The 15432-nt window shown below is 33.4% G+C and overlaps 1 protein-coding gene across 2 annotated transcripts in view; it reads right to left on the bottom strand.

Annotated features, from left to right (window-relative positions):
* Window positions 1-872: 872 nt before the first annotated feature.
* LOC132697070 (neuroligin-4, Y-linked-like) overlaps window positions 873-15432 on the bottom strand; it is a 489753-nt gene continuing 475193 nt past the window's right edge. For both annotated transcript variants that reach the window (XM_060662334.1, XM_060662335.1), the window contains one exon: window positions 873-4683. In XM_060662334.1, coding sequence (XP_060518317.1) covers window positions 3635-4683 — 1049 coding nt within the window. In that variant the 3' untranslated portion in view covers window positions 873-3634. The remainder of the gene's footprint in view (window positions 4684-15432) is intronic.

A 15432-nucleotide genomic window follows, 5' to 3' on the forward strand; every position in this document is an offset into this window, starting at 1 on the left:
TTATATTCATAAATTGACAATTTCAAAGGCGACTGTGAAATTCGACAAGTGATTTCGTCTAAAACAATAAAGTCACTAAATATTTACACTATTACAAAGCACTGTGCTTCGCTTATTTCTGAACGTGGTTTTCACAACACTAGACTACCTTTTTGTGAACCTTAGAGAATCAGCATCAACATTTTTATAGCCCTCCTGGATTCTAAGATACAATAATGTTTTTTTATCGGCGCAGTGTTAAATTTTAAACTGGTTAAGATACCGATTTTGTACGCTTTTCAAAAATATGTAATACTCTATATATTTTTTAAATACAACATCAATAAAATGTGTCCGACAATGAAATACATTTTTTATAGGATACCGTTATGCCTCGTATATTAACATAACCACAAAAATTAACCAAAACGGTTACCATTTTCCCTAAAACAAATTTGGAATATTTTGATTATGCGTTTTAATGAATTTAAAATTATTATTGGGCCCTTTTGCCAGTTGCGGAACGCAATGCAATTCTTGAGAGTTCGTATAACACTTACTACAAACTTTATTTTTCATGTAATACGGCAAAAAAATTCTAGAACTGAAATGCCGGGCGATCTGGAAGATCACCTTATAAGGTTGGATGTTTAAACGTTCTTTGACTCAGTTGTTCCGAAATGAATGACGCCCACGCTGCTACCTGCCATGCTGTTCACACAGAAATATTTTCTTAATCCCAATGCCTTTTTTTGAAAAATATTTACTTTATATATTTTAAAATTGTGTTAATTTTTTTATAAAACTGAATAATTTCTAAATGCAAGGTAAGGAAACTGCTCAGTACATGATGATTTTTTATTAATAATTTAATGTGTCACATTATTTTGAATATTAATTTATAATACACTGTTCGATATACAAAACTCATACAGAATTTCGTGACATCGCCCTGCATGTCAGACACACAAAACGTGTACCAAAATTCACCGAAAAAACTTTGTGTTATGTACAATTTTCTAATAATCGCTGCTTTAAATTACATAGATATAGTTTTACTATTAATAAATTCTTATTCATTTTTCGTTGAAATTTGAAATAGCACACATTTTGCATTCGCTTTATACACAAGATTGTCCACGTGCCTGAAACAAATGCTGAACCGCGTCAAAGTTTTTGGCACACCGTTACGTGTTCACTTAAAGCAGTATAAAAGTTTCTATACAATTCCGATTTTAGCGGAATAAAGAGGGAAACAAAACGAATTACAGTAACCGAATTATGTGAGATAATTACATAGGGGGGTAGCACCGCTAGATTCAGGAGTTCCAGTCAATGTAGAATCAGAAGGTTAGTAGAAAGGCAAGTAAGAACGGGCTTTTCCTTCCTAGATCTAATACGCAAAAATTATGGGATGTAGTTTATGTTGAAAATATTACGGCAAAATAATACAAAATACTCCGCGGGATAGAATCCATTCAGGAATTCATTTAAGAACAAAAATGCATATAACAAAACATAAACACTAATTGCGGTTAAAAACAAATTATTTTAATCGATACCTCCACTTCAAAAATACCACGATATGGGCCGTTTTGGTTATTGCGGATCATTACACCAATAGGTTGGAAGTGACATAAGGAGAGATATTTGAATTTTGGAAGACTCAATATAGGTTAACCGCTGTTGAAACATGTTCATTTCCGGTTCAACTGAATTTCAGTTCTTTAGCTGAGACGCCGAATAGCAAAAACATTTTTTATTATTAGTATTATATTAATAACCCAAATTTCGATAGATTTATCTATAAAAAGGATTCTTTCGGAAGAAATGATTTTTTATTACACCAAAACAAACATTTGTTGAAAAGCCGATTAGGGTATATTTGAAATGAAGGTAAAGCAACAATTCAACCACTTTTTGTCCTCATAAAATTTATTAATTACGATAACAGGACTCAACAATGCATTTAAAAACAACTGTATTATTATTATTACAAATTTAAAACATTTGATACAAAAATTAGAAGGAATGGTTCTGATGATAATTTTGCATCGCTTCCGAAACAAGGACTGGACTTTGTTTCATGGTTGAATATCTCTAGTAAAGATTTAAGAGAATAATTTATTAAATACTGCATTTTTAGTCGAATACATTTTTAAGAGAAGATCGTCACTGTTTAAAAGTCAATTTCCTTTCTAATCATTGCATGTGTACGCTGGCCGATAGAGAAACTTCAGATGAGGTGCTCCTGTTTCTAATTATTCCTACAAATTAAATTTATAAACACTAACTTGGCTGTTTGCTTTGATGATAACGAATAAAAATGTATCAAAAATTCATTCTAATTTGGACCGGTGAACACCATAGTTAAATTTTGCCAATAAATTGTGACATGCAAAATAACAAAAAAGAACACGTAAAAATACGGAAAAGTTAATTTTTGTAAACCCACTTAATTAAAATGCTAAAAATCTGCAAAGTTGCTAAAACAGAGAAACGAATAAACTGGAATCAGAATCGGGTTGTTGGAACTGTAAAATAGGACAGAAGCATATCAAACGATTTTCTCTCTAGACCTACTGATTTTTGGTAGAGTAGTAATCGAAACAGTAAAAATTTTGGTTTGGAGACTTTTGCTAAAAATTCGGATAAAGACCTTTTGATAAAATGGGAAAAAATGGGAAATTTGTGTTAAAACTTAAACTGGAAAAACCAACTTGAAAAATAGAAAGTAAATTTTTCGCTGGTATAACAGAAAAATAATTTCCACGAAAATTCAACCAAATTTATCGGTTATCTAATTATACAGGGTGTTTCAGGATAAGAAGATAATATTGATCCTATTGATAATATTGAACAGTTCAATTAGGTCTATTTAAACTTAAACTCTTGAATTTTAGGGCCTTAAATTTTTAACAATGACACTATTTTAGCAAAACTTTAATAAATTTCTAAATATTTTCTATAAATTTAGCACTCGCCGTCTTAACGTCAATAGTCAATTTCCGCTTTAAAATTTTTAATGTTAAAGTGTCTAAAAAAAAACTCGTATTTTTTCCTTATTGGAAATTTCTCACAGAGTCTGTGATCTGTGATATAAGGATTTAAATATGAAATTTGTGTTATAATAAATACTATAAAAATATGTTAGAAGTTGTTTCAGTAGTCGTAGTAGTAGTAAAAGTTGGTTAAGTAGGTTTATTTGAACTTCTCTGCTTCGATCGCTCGCTTTAGGGCCAGCAGCCTATTCTGAAATACCCTGCATATATTGTATGATTTGTTTTATTAAGAATATACCTCCATCACTTTCTTAAGTAAAATAGCCGATATGTGGTTACGATGTTCGCTCAAAATATTTGGTGGTTTCGGCATAGCTGTTTAAAACTTAAATTTACATTTTGCCGCAATACGGGCAAAAAATCCCAAAAGAATGTATCGAGTTTCAACAGCAATAAATCGTATAATCCCAAATTAATTTAGTTATATAAAATAGAAGTTGAAGTCGGAGATTTGCTATATACACTTACATGGAATCAAAAAATTACTTTAAAATGATAATTTTCAGTGGTATATTCGACGAACCACTGACACGTTACCGTGTTTCGCGTACAACGGTGCAACATTCCAAATCCGTCACTGTGCAACAACACTATCACACGCGCATCTCACTCATTGCTGCTTGGGGCAGTCTTATATTACCTTTGGCGCCACTATTTTGCGCCGGAATCAGCAACGGCTGACTTTCTGGACTCTTGGTGCGGGGAGGGGGCGGAGGTTTCGGGACAGCCAAGGGCAATACCGCATTTCCATTTGGAGGCTGCGTCATCTGCTGTTTCATTTCTGCAATCACACAGGCTGTGTTGTTCATTAGCGATGCGTTTTTTGGAAGCGTCATGCAACCCTGACTGTAGTAATTTTGCATCGATGAATTTTTGGGCAACGTCATGCAATTTTGCATAACGTTGGGACTTGGGGGAGGCGCCTTTAAAGTATTGGAAATATTACTAGGACACAAATGCTGCTGGACTTTGTTCATGGCATGGAGGTCTTGGTGTGCATTGGCCGCTAAAATCATTGCCGAAGTGTCTTGTTCAACGTCCACTATAACGTTTGAACTCTGCGAATGCCCGATATGATAATGTTGATGCTTGGAAATGGTCTCGAAAGTGGCTTGATTTCTGTTTTGCTGTTGCTGCAAATTTTTCACTTCCATCCTGGTCTTGTCGCGCTGGTAATATACTCCGGCGAAAATTAACACGTTTAGGATCAACAAAGAACACCCTATAGCTATAGTAACGCTCAAGGCAGTGCTGTAGGCCGCGTATCCGGCAGCCTCCAATGAAGCGAGCGTGTCGGTTTGGTTGTTTTGATTTTGGAAAATTTGGGGATTGTAGTTACCGGAGGAAACTACATTAACACAAGTGGTAACAATCGTGTCCATAGTTGTGGGTGTTTCTAGAGTGTTTATCGTAGAATTTGGACGTTTTCTAACGAGTTCCATGGTCGGATCGTAGTAACTAACTCTCGATAATGGGTCCGGCCGTACTGGACCGTCATAGAGATCAGCGTTGTTGTGATTTCTGAAGAGATTGTGTCTAGCTACCACGTCTTCCATGCCGGCACGATGAAGTTCAGGAATAAGACGCAACCAAACGCTGAGTTGGTGTGCACGAAAGTGGTTTTTCATGCGCGGCTTCATACCTGTAACAAGTAGTGAAAATATAAGTTAATTGAAAATAAAACATTATTCACTACGAGGAAAAGTATTAGGCAATACAATACTCCTGAATCGTAACAATAACAATACAATGTACTACTTCTTATATATACTAATTTTCACAAGAATAGAAGTAGATGGAAATTTGCTAATTTTAAATGAAAAATTCTAGTCATATTTCAAGTGTACTTGAGTGGGCATTTTTCTAACATTTGGTATTTTGCAAATTTTTGCTATGCGGAATCATTTCATAATCTGACATTAAATTAAATTTGACTGTATTTATATAATTTATTTGAAGCTTGCGATCATCTGTTACAGTCTGACCCAGTGATGTTGATTATTTATTCCCATATATGGTATCATTTACACAATGGCCTTTATTGATTGGTTAGCCGGTTCGGAGATCAATGTAATTAATTTGGAAAAACAAAATCAGAAACGTATACCTTTCAATTACAGCATAAGTTGGTATACGAACTTTTTGGGCACGTTAATATTATTTCTTGTTCAAAAGTTAATATAGGTGGGCGAACCCAATATTTTTAATATATATTATTACGTGGAATGACCATTATCGAATTAAAGCAGATAAATTAATATAGCTAATATAGAATTGAATTAACCGACTTCGGAACCTGCAAGAGACTTGGATGGAATAACTATATTTTAATCATTTGAAATAATTAGACCGCATCAGCTCACTTAACTTCCGAACTAATTAAAGGAAATATTTGAGCTGCTATAATTCTTGCTTGAGATACCAAAACATTCCCTAAATTTCTGTTAAATATAGCAATACAATTAGGTACAATTACGAAGGCAGATGGAAAGTGTGGTTCGACTAAATCATGAAAGACTGATCATTAAATTCATTTATAAGGTGTTATTAAATACATTCAATCAATCAAGGCAATCTATTTAAAAATATTCCCTCATATTCCCTCAAGTAAAGTAGCAGACTGTTTCGTAGTATCAACATCACTTCAGGCGCAGCTAAAAACTACACGTTTTAAGCAAGCAAAATAATAATGATGATAATACTTCAAACTAAATTCATTTAAAGATCACTATAAAGAACATTTTAGTTTTTATTTTTTCTATGTATTATATTACATTATTGTCTTGATAAAAGACTTTCTTTGACGCATAGAGATTAAAACTTCTTTAGGTCAGGCACTGAATTCAAAATAAAATTGTGGGTTTTGATGTGACTATTTTCCTCACTTTTATGAGATTAAGGTTATTTACATTTTTTAGAAAGTAGTTTCAGTTAGTTAATTTTTGGAAAACAATATGCAAGTTTCTCAATTTACTTTCAAAAAAACAGTAGGCACTATTTACCTTAATAGATATTAAACTAACGATCCTATAATTGTATCTTATTGAAACCTTCAAATCATAATGATGTGATGAAATCCAACATTTTCCTTGGTGCTTTGTCCTTCGCAAAAAAATCAGTAGAAATGACAACAGGAACAGCAAAAATAACAGCAATTAAATTTCAATTTAAAAGTGATCAATTCACAATAAGAGCAAATTACTTTAGCATTCCAAATTATTTATTATCAACTGTCCCAATATGTATATGTTATGTTATAATATGTATGTATATTATTCGTATGCCAATGATTCTTTCTGAGCATTGGCCCCATTCCGAAATTATTGCCTCCCACCGGTTGCCATAACAACCGTTCGTAAATAAGCAGCATCCTTCATCTCGATCGTTCCTTGTTTTACCTTCAATTATATGGGCATCACAATAAAGTCAATTTTATGATTTAATTTTGAGGATTGTTTTATTCGTCTGTAGCGTGTTGTTATTTATTTAACTACATCATTTTATATAACATTAAATAATAGCATTTTTCAAATTGAAGTACATTTGTATATGCCCAATTTTTTTCTTGCACTAAAACGTTGCAATACCTATATGCGGACTTTCGCGGTTTTGTCGCATAAATCTGACAACTCAAAGTTTAAATTTGACGATCATCACCAGAAAATTAAAATTACGTTTAAAATAAAAAGTCAAAGAATCAAGTTTTTGAATCTTTACGCGAAACAAGAATAATTGTTAAAGAAAAGTATGATGTAAAATTGCTTTGTTTCGGGAATCAAAAATATATCAAATTTCAGATATTTTTAGATGATGGCATAAAAAACTGTTTTTTATATAAATCGAGAAACTTGCGAGCTGTATTAACACTCTGTTTCTGTTTAATTAACTAGGAGGTTAAAGGCAATGTTAAAAATTATTCTTTTTCTAAATTATTCTCAACTCATTTTATTAGATAATAATAAAGCAAGATAGGCTAATTAATTAATCGGGCTATTAATATGAGATGATATTTATTTTTCTATTTCTATTTTTTATTTCAGTGACGAGCATCCGCATTGTTAAAATCCATCACTTATTCGGTTTGTATTACATGCATAACGGTAGCAGGTAAGTCAAGAGATTTTTCAGACTGTTTGCTAAGAGAATGAATTGCTAAGGTAAAGCAAAGATGACTGCAACAGGACTATATAAATATATTTTTCTACTCCCGTCTGTAAAATACCTAATAACCCACCGATCTAGCGTGCGGGAAGCGCCACTTTACCACGTCAGTCAGGAGTAGAAAAATATATTTAGGCAAGTGCTTAAAATCAGTTTAAATTAAGAAAAATACGAAAATCTTTCAACATCATATTTTAGAGGCAACTTAATAAAGACTAATAATGTGTTGAGGTCGATAGTGCAGATCTATAAGCAGATATAAACATAAGTGCTTGTAATAGTGATGGTCGTAATTGTATTGTAATTCATAAATAAAATCTTTTCTGACGCCGATTACTTAATTCTAATAATTAATATATAGTAAGAGCTGATGACATGATCAACGAGAATTTCAACCGATTCACATTTGATTTCTTTGCTAAAACTGAAGCTTTAAATTTTTTTTTTATTATTCAGAACAATAGTATTATCATTTTGTGATAATGTAGTGAAATTTAATATTTATTTATTTGTTTTAATATTGTATAATATTGTTCATGTCCACCATCATTGTACTTTTTTGTTCGCATTCGTTTCCCCATTACAAATTTTGTTTACCAAATATGTGCATCTATCTTCTATTGTTGATGTATACTCTGCCAGACAAAATTAACGATGGTTTTAAGAAATCATTTTCCCAAAATAATCCGCCGCGCTGTGAAACCTCTGTCGATAGCGGTTTCGAGCTGAAACATCGATCAAAAAATTGTTGTTTACAGGCAATAAATTATGTTTTTTTAAGCGGTAATCAAAACGGATTTTGAGGGGCAAATAAATGAAACAAAAGGGATCCTCATAAATCATTGCTCGTTGTTCGTTTTCTTCGCGTTCCCCCGACTGCTATTTTCTACGGCAGAACATCAATTAAAAATAATTCCCGCGCCACGGCTGCATGTGTGTAACGAATAATATGTCTTTTATACACTTTTTCAACATATTAACTTCAAAAATATTTTAATTACATGTTAATATTTGCGAGTTTTATAAGGAAAATGAATGATGGAAATACATAACAATAGTATCATGGAGGAAACATGTAATTTTAATTCGACAGTTTGTGTATCCTGCAATAGCTAAAAAGGTAGAAAGTATGTGACTTTTATTTATTTTCCCAGTTTTCAATATACGGGCACGGCTTTAACAAAACATATAAAATATGTTGACACACAAGTTGATGTTTACTCTTTTCGCACTTGTTATTCAAACTGTTCAAAATATAACACTGTAATCATAACTTAACATACCAATCAATGGCTGTTATATGGCCATCAGACCAAGAAGAATGATAAATAATCAAGCAAGAAATATTATGAAAACAATCTGAATTGCAGTGTTGCTACTAGACCTGGTTCTATTTCTGTAGTTTTCACCCAAATTATTAACTCCAAAAAAAATGCGATGCAAATAAATTATTAGCATGAACTTTGCTTCTGAACAATTGCAGGGGAAAATATTAAAGGCTGAGTTGATCTGTTCGAAACACAGCTGAAATAGTCTAAAAGGCTATTTTTTAACTAACCGGGCTTTAGAAGTAGAAAAAGAAAATTTTTACCAAGTTACATGATTTACTCATATCTACTCAAATGTGAGCATGGCAGAAAATCTTGGTTCTAATAACTTAGGTAGCACTAAGGAGCTTACACCTAAATGTTTATTTTTACTGTTCTACACAAATGGTTTTATTAATACGAAATTGATTTGCAATTTCCATTTATTGCTATTTAATTTTATCTGAAAATTGAAAGAAAAATTTTTTTGAAAGTTTGCATGCTGTTAGGAAAGCACAGAGACAAGAGAGAAAATATTCTTCTAGCTGCACAATAATTAAACCAAATGTACTAAATTATTGAAAAAAAATATTTTAAAAATCATGATTTTTAAACCATTTTTTCAAAAGACCAAAACTAACAATTTTGATTACTAAAAATCAGTTAAGACCTTGGGGTTAACTTTAGACAAGGTACTGAGTCTACCAGACACACATTTTAAATTAATATTCAGAATTGAGTGATATTTATAATTTAGGGGCGCAAGATCTACTGATATATCTCAGGATCATTTGAAATTTTTGAAAAAATTAATAGATTAACATTTGAACTCTAAGTGTTTTTCTTGGGGCTTAATGGCCGTCGTTGAGTGGAATTTCTTCCTGACGTTTCATAATCATCATCATCATCATCATCAGGAATCATTACAACCTTAACAGAACGTGCCCGGAGGATCTGTGATCCACAACACCTGGAAGCAGAACTAGATCACCTCAAAGAAGCCTTCCAATCAAATGGATACAGGATATCTGATATCGATAAGGCTATGAGGCCCAGAACTGCCTCACGACAAGACCCGGGTGAACAATTAACTACCTTTTATTCCTCGAGTGACAGACAGGATCGGAAAAATATTGAAAAAGCATAATATTAACACAATATTTAAACCAACAAGGAAAATACAACAAACGCTAAGATCAGCCAAGGACAAGAGAGATCCACTGTCAGCCGCCGGAGTCTAACGCATACTATGCACGTGTGGAAAGGTGTACGTTGGAACAACAAAAAGATCTGTCGCAACCAGGACAAAGGAACATCAGAGAAACTGCAAACTAGGACAAACGGACAAATCGGCAGTAGCGGAACACGCGCTCAATGAAGGGGATCACAGGCTTCTTGCGCCCACTTCGGGCTATCATGCCCGCCTCGTACAAGAAGCAATAGAAATCCATAAACATACAAATAATTTCAATAGAAAAGAAGAGACACTGCAGCTCAAACAAATTTGGAACCCCATCTTAAGGAACACAATTACAGCCCCAGTAGACACAACCACTCATGCGTTAAAATGCCCCACCCCCTCCCCTCCACGACTCCCCAGGCATAAATACAACTTACGGCCAGAACGGCGTGTCAGTCTGCATCCAATATCGGAGATGGAAGCACCTCAGAAGAAGTTAGCCGCTCGTGCTAGCGAAACGTCAGGAAGAAATTCCACTCAACGACGGCCATTAAGTCCGAACAAAAACACTTACAGTTCAAACGCTGGCCGCAAAAGACTTAATCAGATTAACATTTCTCCACCAAGTCACATAATGGAAAATCCTTTGGTGAATGGGCCATATTTTAGTTATTCCATGTCGAACTTTATATTTCTAAAATTCTTCAGGTTTTGTAGTAAAAGAGTAATGGTTGGGGTTTTAGAGATCATTGAAAAACGACCCGACTTAAGTAAATCGCAAATTGGGTAAACAACTGACGAACGCTCCCTTTTATACAATACCAAACACAATTTTTAAAACCATATGTCAAATATCTTTAAAATCTTACACATCCGAAAGTAAGTTTTGCATACTTATTTCTCATGTCTATGATTTACTTTCATTTCATTAACTTGCAGATAATGAATTAGTCTATCGCGGCAATAAAAAATGGAAACTCTTATTTTTATTCTACACAATTTTCGTTGGAATAATGTCGCTTTAAAATGCCTTATGGAACACCAAGGCCATATACTCCATGTATTAATAAAGGCAATCTTCCGCAGAAAAACTACATCAAAATCAGTCGGTAAAAAGAAGGTGTTTTGTTTATCTAGGTAAACATAAAAAGACCCTAATAAAACAGGATGTCTTTTCGTGAGTTTTCCGGGTAACAGTTTATCTTAAGTAGTCCTCGTGCATATATACTTTCCTTCGTAAGGATCCTAGATTTATCCTACCGGAGAACAATATAAAGGCAAATGAAATCGGAATGTTGTCGTAAAACAAACCCTTACCCTCGCAGCTACGTCTTAAAATTTTTTGTTTTTGAACGAAAGAAAAAACTCGTATGGCACTGAGCATAAAAGAAGCGTTTTACTGCAAAGTCAAAATTTGCATCATTTTAGGTCTTAAAGTCCAGAATACTGATTTGCAAGTTAAAAACATTGTAACTGTGTATATGACCGGTGCATTAATAAATTTGATCACGGTTTTCAAAATTGCACTGTTTGTCTGTTTTTCAAATCTCAAACTTTAACTTCGGATGGTACATAATAAACATAAATCATTATATACCATTACGGTAGTAATCAGAATAACAGTCCTAGAGAACCCTGTAAAACAATAATTTTCAATTATATTTTGACTAACATAAAATTCTAATGGAATTATTGCAAATTTTACAAATGTTGCTCTTTTTAAGTTTTCAAATATTTAGTTTTGATAATATAAAAAGTGCTTTTCATATCTGACTGCTCCGAAAGTGAGCAATGATGAATAATTATTATGAGAGAAAGTTATATGATTCATTCGAGGAGGTATAAATTTTTTTATAACATTTTATGGTGGAAGATGACGAATACGTTACCAATTAAAATTTTGAACCAAAAGAACGCTAATTTACTGCAAGATTGAATCGGGGATGAGATTTTTTGTGCAACTTCGGATACAAATTCAAATAACTGACTTCAAATTTTAAAAATGCTATAAAGGCAGATCTCGCAGAAACTGTTTATCCGAACCACACGGATATGATATACGGGATTTTGTGATTCCGGCGTCATCTTGCTGGGTTGGTAATTACCGTCCTTCTTGACGTGACTTCTGAAAACGTCTAAGGATATCCGAGATGTATGCGAGTAAAATGATCGCGAGCTAGTTATAAATCTGCCGTCCCGCAGGATCTCAGCGTGCAATCTCTCTTTATCACTGTCGACACCGACGTCACGAACCGAGTTATGGCCTCGCTAAAAGTCGATCTTTATATAGGGTGAACTGAGTCATAAATTATATTAGCTGGTGTTCGTGTCGAACGCATTACGCAAAAGTTCTCGAATAGGACCGAAATTAAGGACTGAACCCTAATATCGGAAACTAGCGGTCTAAATTTTATTCCAACGAATCACGATATCCCCATATTATTTTCTTGATTCTCTTCAAATACAAGAATTCTCTTCGACGATGGAAATATTAGTAAGTATGGTTATATCGGTCTCCTTAAAAATCTGACAAAAGACAATTTATATCATCAATTTTATGATATTTACAAATTACAACTGCAATTTGTTGACATGAATTTCAGAGATATATATCGATAATACACTGTGAATGTATTAGTAGCTATGCATAGTAAAGAAAAAGTGTGGAAATCTGCGAAATGTTGATTTACCATTCAAAATATGTGGTATGTGCCAACGATGTATGTGTTATTGACAGCGATGATGCCGTTTATTCGAAAAAGTAGCAGCATGCTGGACATTCTAAACGGGAAATTCTGTACATTTTTGCAGTTTTCGCTCCGTCATCGCTTTTTGATTATTTATCAATTTATCCATTTTGAGATGTTTTCAGTAGGTAACTACAAACTTTGCAAACAATTCTGAAAATACATTCAATATTTTTCGGCCATTCGAAAGGTATATTATCCGTTACTTTAGAATTGATTCTAGCCCGAGTTTAACACATCGGAAATTTAGAACAAACGATTGTTCCAAATCTTTGACTATAGGGTGAGTTGATAATTACTTCAAGTGTAATTTAAAAATACAAGCATACATGACCACTGGAACTATACTAACGAGTATTTAATTGCTTTGAAGAATTAGTTAGTTTAGGAAATATATTTTAAAATCTGAGTTGTTTTTTTTTTCAGATTTGACCTACAAAAATTGATGTTGACTTTATGAATTGAAAATTGAATTTCTTCTGATATATACATAAGACGTGCGTCCTGATCTAATTAAATATTAGGTTAGGTTAGGTTTGGATTAGTAAATGTGGGATATAACATTAATTAAAATTTTTCTTAATTTTGATGTAGTAGTTGTTGAGTATTTTTTTCAGATTTGACTTACAATATAAAATGTTGATTTTTGATGCAAATGCTCTTGCGAAGCCTTAGTTCTTACTTCCATTGTATTGTTAAGCGAACACACTCGAAATAAGGTCTTAGGGGGTATTAAGGCCCACCATAAAAAATGTTACAAAAAATGTTTTTTTTTTAAATGAAAACATCAAACTGTTTATTTAAAACAGTTATCTTGTAAGAACGCATAGAAAATTAAAATGCAACAAAATATAAAACAGTTTTGGTTAGTTTGTTATTGGGTCTTATATCCAACCCATTGCACTACAGACATGTAACAGCTTCCGGATTATCTTCGGTGAGACCCATACAATCGTCATGCATCCAAGAATTACAATGGGTAAATCCCTGTGGCTCTGAATCCATGTGTTATATTATTGATGGTCACACATTTCCCTCAAAATGGCGTAAAAACTTCTGAAAATCTTTCTTTGTTCATTTTCCTATGTGCGAACAGAACACGTTTTTGTCGAGAAGTTGAAGTTCATGTGTGGTATTTGTGGTATTGGTCGGCACCATCAACAATTGAAACGTGAAGATGTGACGCAGCACCGTTAAGTATTAATAGAACTGGCGGTTGAATAAACTTGCAAGCAAAAATGACTGAGCCATTCAATATATCAAGTGGTCATGCTACCTTTTGGAGACGGTGGTAATCCATCGCCAAAAGTTGGTTTCAGCCTCTGTCCTTTAAACAATATCATGGATGGGATACCATTTCCTAATGCGTTTGCGCAGGTCACAATCGTACAATTTTCAGCGTGTTCTGGAGTAACTAGAAGTTCCTTTTTTTGGCAATGACTATCTGTTGATACAGGGTTAGTCTGCATCCCTTTTCATCCATGTTGTAAACCTTTACCGGTTGACGTTACAGTTGTCAACATTGAAGGGATTAGGCTTTAGCGTCCTAGCAGAATTCATCGCCTGCTTTATGCCAATCACATCCAGCAATTTTGAAACAACAATGCAATGCAGCAATGCTGAAACGACTAGAAATGCCTTGATTGTCAATATACTTGAATACACTTCGTAGTAGTCTTTTTGGCGTCAAGGGAAATCCTATATCAGAAAATTTAATGATTGTCCGAACTAAATCAGTTTCTTGTACTTGCCTCCAGAATTCTTTTTACAGTTTCGGTTTCCAAATAGTTTCTAAGGGTGCGATTTGGTTAAAAAATGTATAAGGTAATAAGGCCCATTAAATTCATATGGTGGACACACTCGATTAAGTTCTGTAGTTTTCGATAGGTAGCATTCAGTGTTTTTCCATGTGCATTATCCGTTCGAAATTATAAAAATTTATGATTGACCGGCTAGGTTTTTTCGAAAAAAAAAGAGTCAGTTCAAAAATTAAAAACAAAATAAGTTTTATGTTACACATTGACACAGTTACGAAGCCAATATTCAAGAGTAAATTTCATTTTTTTTATTTAACATATTCTCAACATGAATTCGTAGCAATGTGGGTAATAAGAAGCAACTGATATCTGTCTGGGCCTTACTACCCACATTGCTACGAATTCATGTTGAAGATATTTTAAATAAAAAAAAAGAAATTTACTCTTGAACACTGGCTTCGTAACTGCATGAATGTGTAAACTAAAACTTATTTTTCTTAGAATTCTTGAACTGACTCTTTTTTTGTCAAAAAAATTTAGTCGTTCAATCATAAATTTTTATAATTTCGACTGGATAATGCACATCGAAAAACACTGAATGCTACCTGTGGAAAACTACAGAACTTAATCGGGTATGCCGGTTTGCGTATTTAATTTGGGTAACAGACCAACACATATATGGCGCCATAATAATTATAAATTCTTTTTTATTGTTTCATGGGCCTTATTGCCCACAGTGGTCTTATATTTTATTCAGGGATAAAGAATTTAAGATATGTGTGACAACGTTGGGCAGTATGAATAGTTTCATTTGCAGGACATCGTAAGACCAATATGCATTCTAAGTTATCTCTAAAAAAATTCTGAACAATTCATAATTTATTTTTTTGAAAATGCTATTTAAAGAAACTATTTTAAGGTACTTTCTTGTTTAAAAATCGTGTCTACGGATTGTACTTCATCAAATGATACAGTTTATAATATTAAGTTTGGTGCCTGGTCACCGTTGGACCATTCTTATCACCCCTTTTCCAACATAAACGCCACACCAACGAATGTACGTACGATTTAATCCAAACTACGTCACAGCGTTTATCTCAATAAACTCGGAAGCGGTAAATCAGCATTACGTCTCAAATTGGGCAGAACAACGTGCCACGGTCTGAGCAATAACGCTAGCAGGTACGTTTATCGAATTTGTCCTCATCTGATAACTCGACAATATACCACAAACCGGCT

Source organism: Cylas formicarius, unplaced genomic scaffold, assembly GCF_029955315.1.
Source record: "Cylas formicarius isolate icCylForm1 unplaced genomic scaffold, icCylForm1.1 PGA_scaffold_1__22_contigs__length_36826433, whole genome shotgun sequence".
In the NCBI taxonomy this organism is placed as follows: domain Eukaryota; kingdom Metazoa; phylum Arthropoda; class Insecta; order Coleoptera; family Brentidae; genus Cylas; species Cylas formicarius.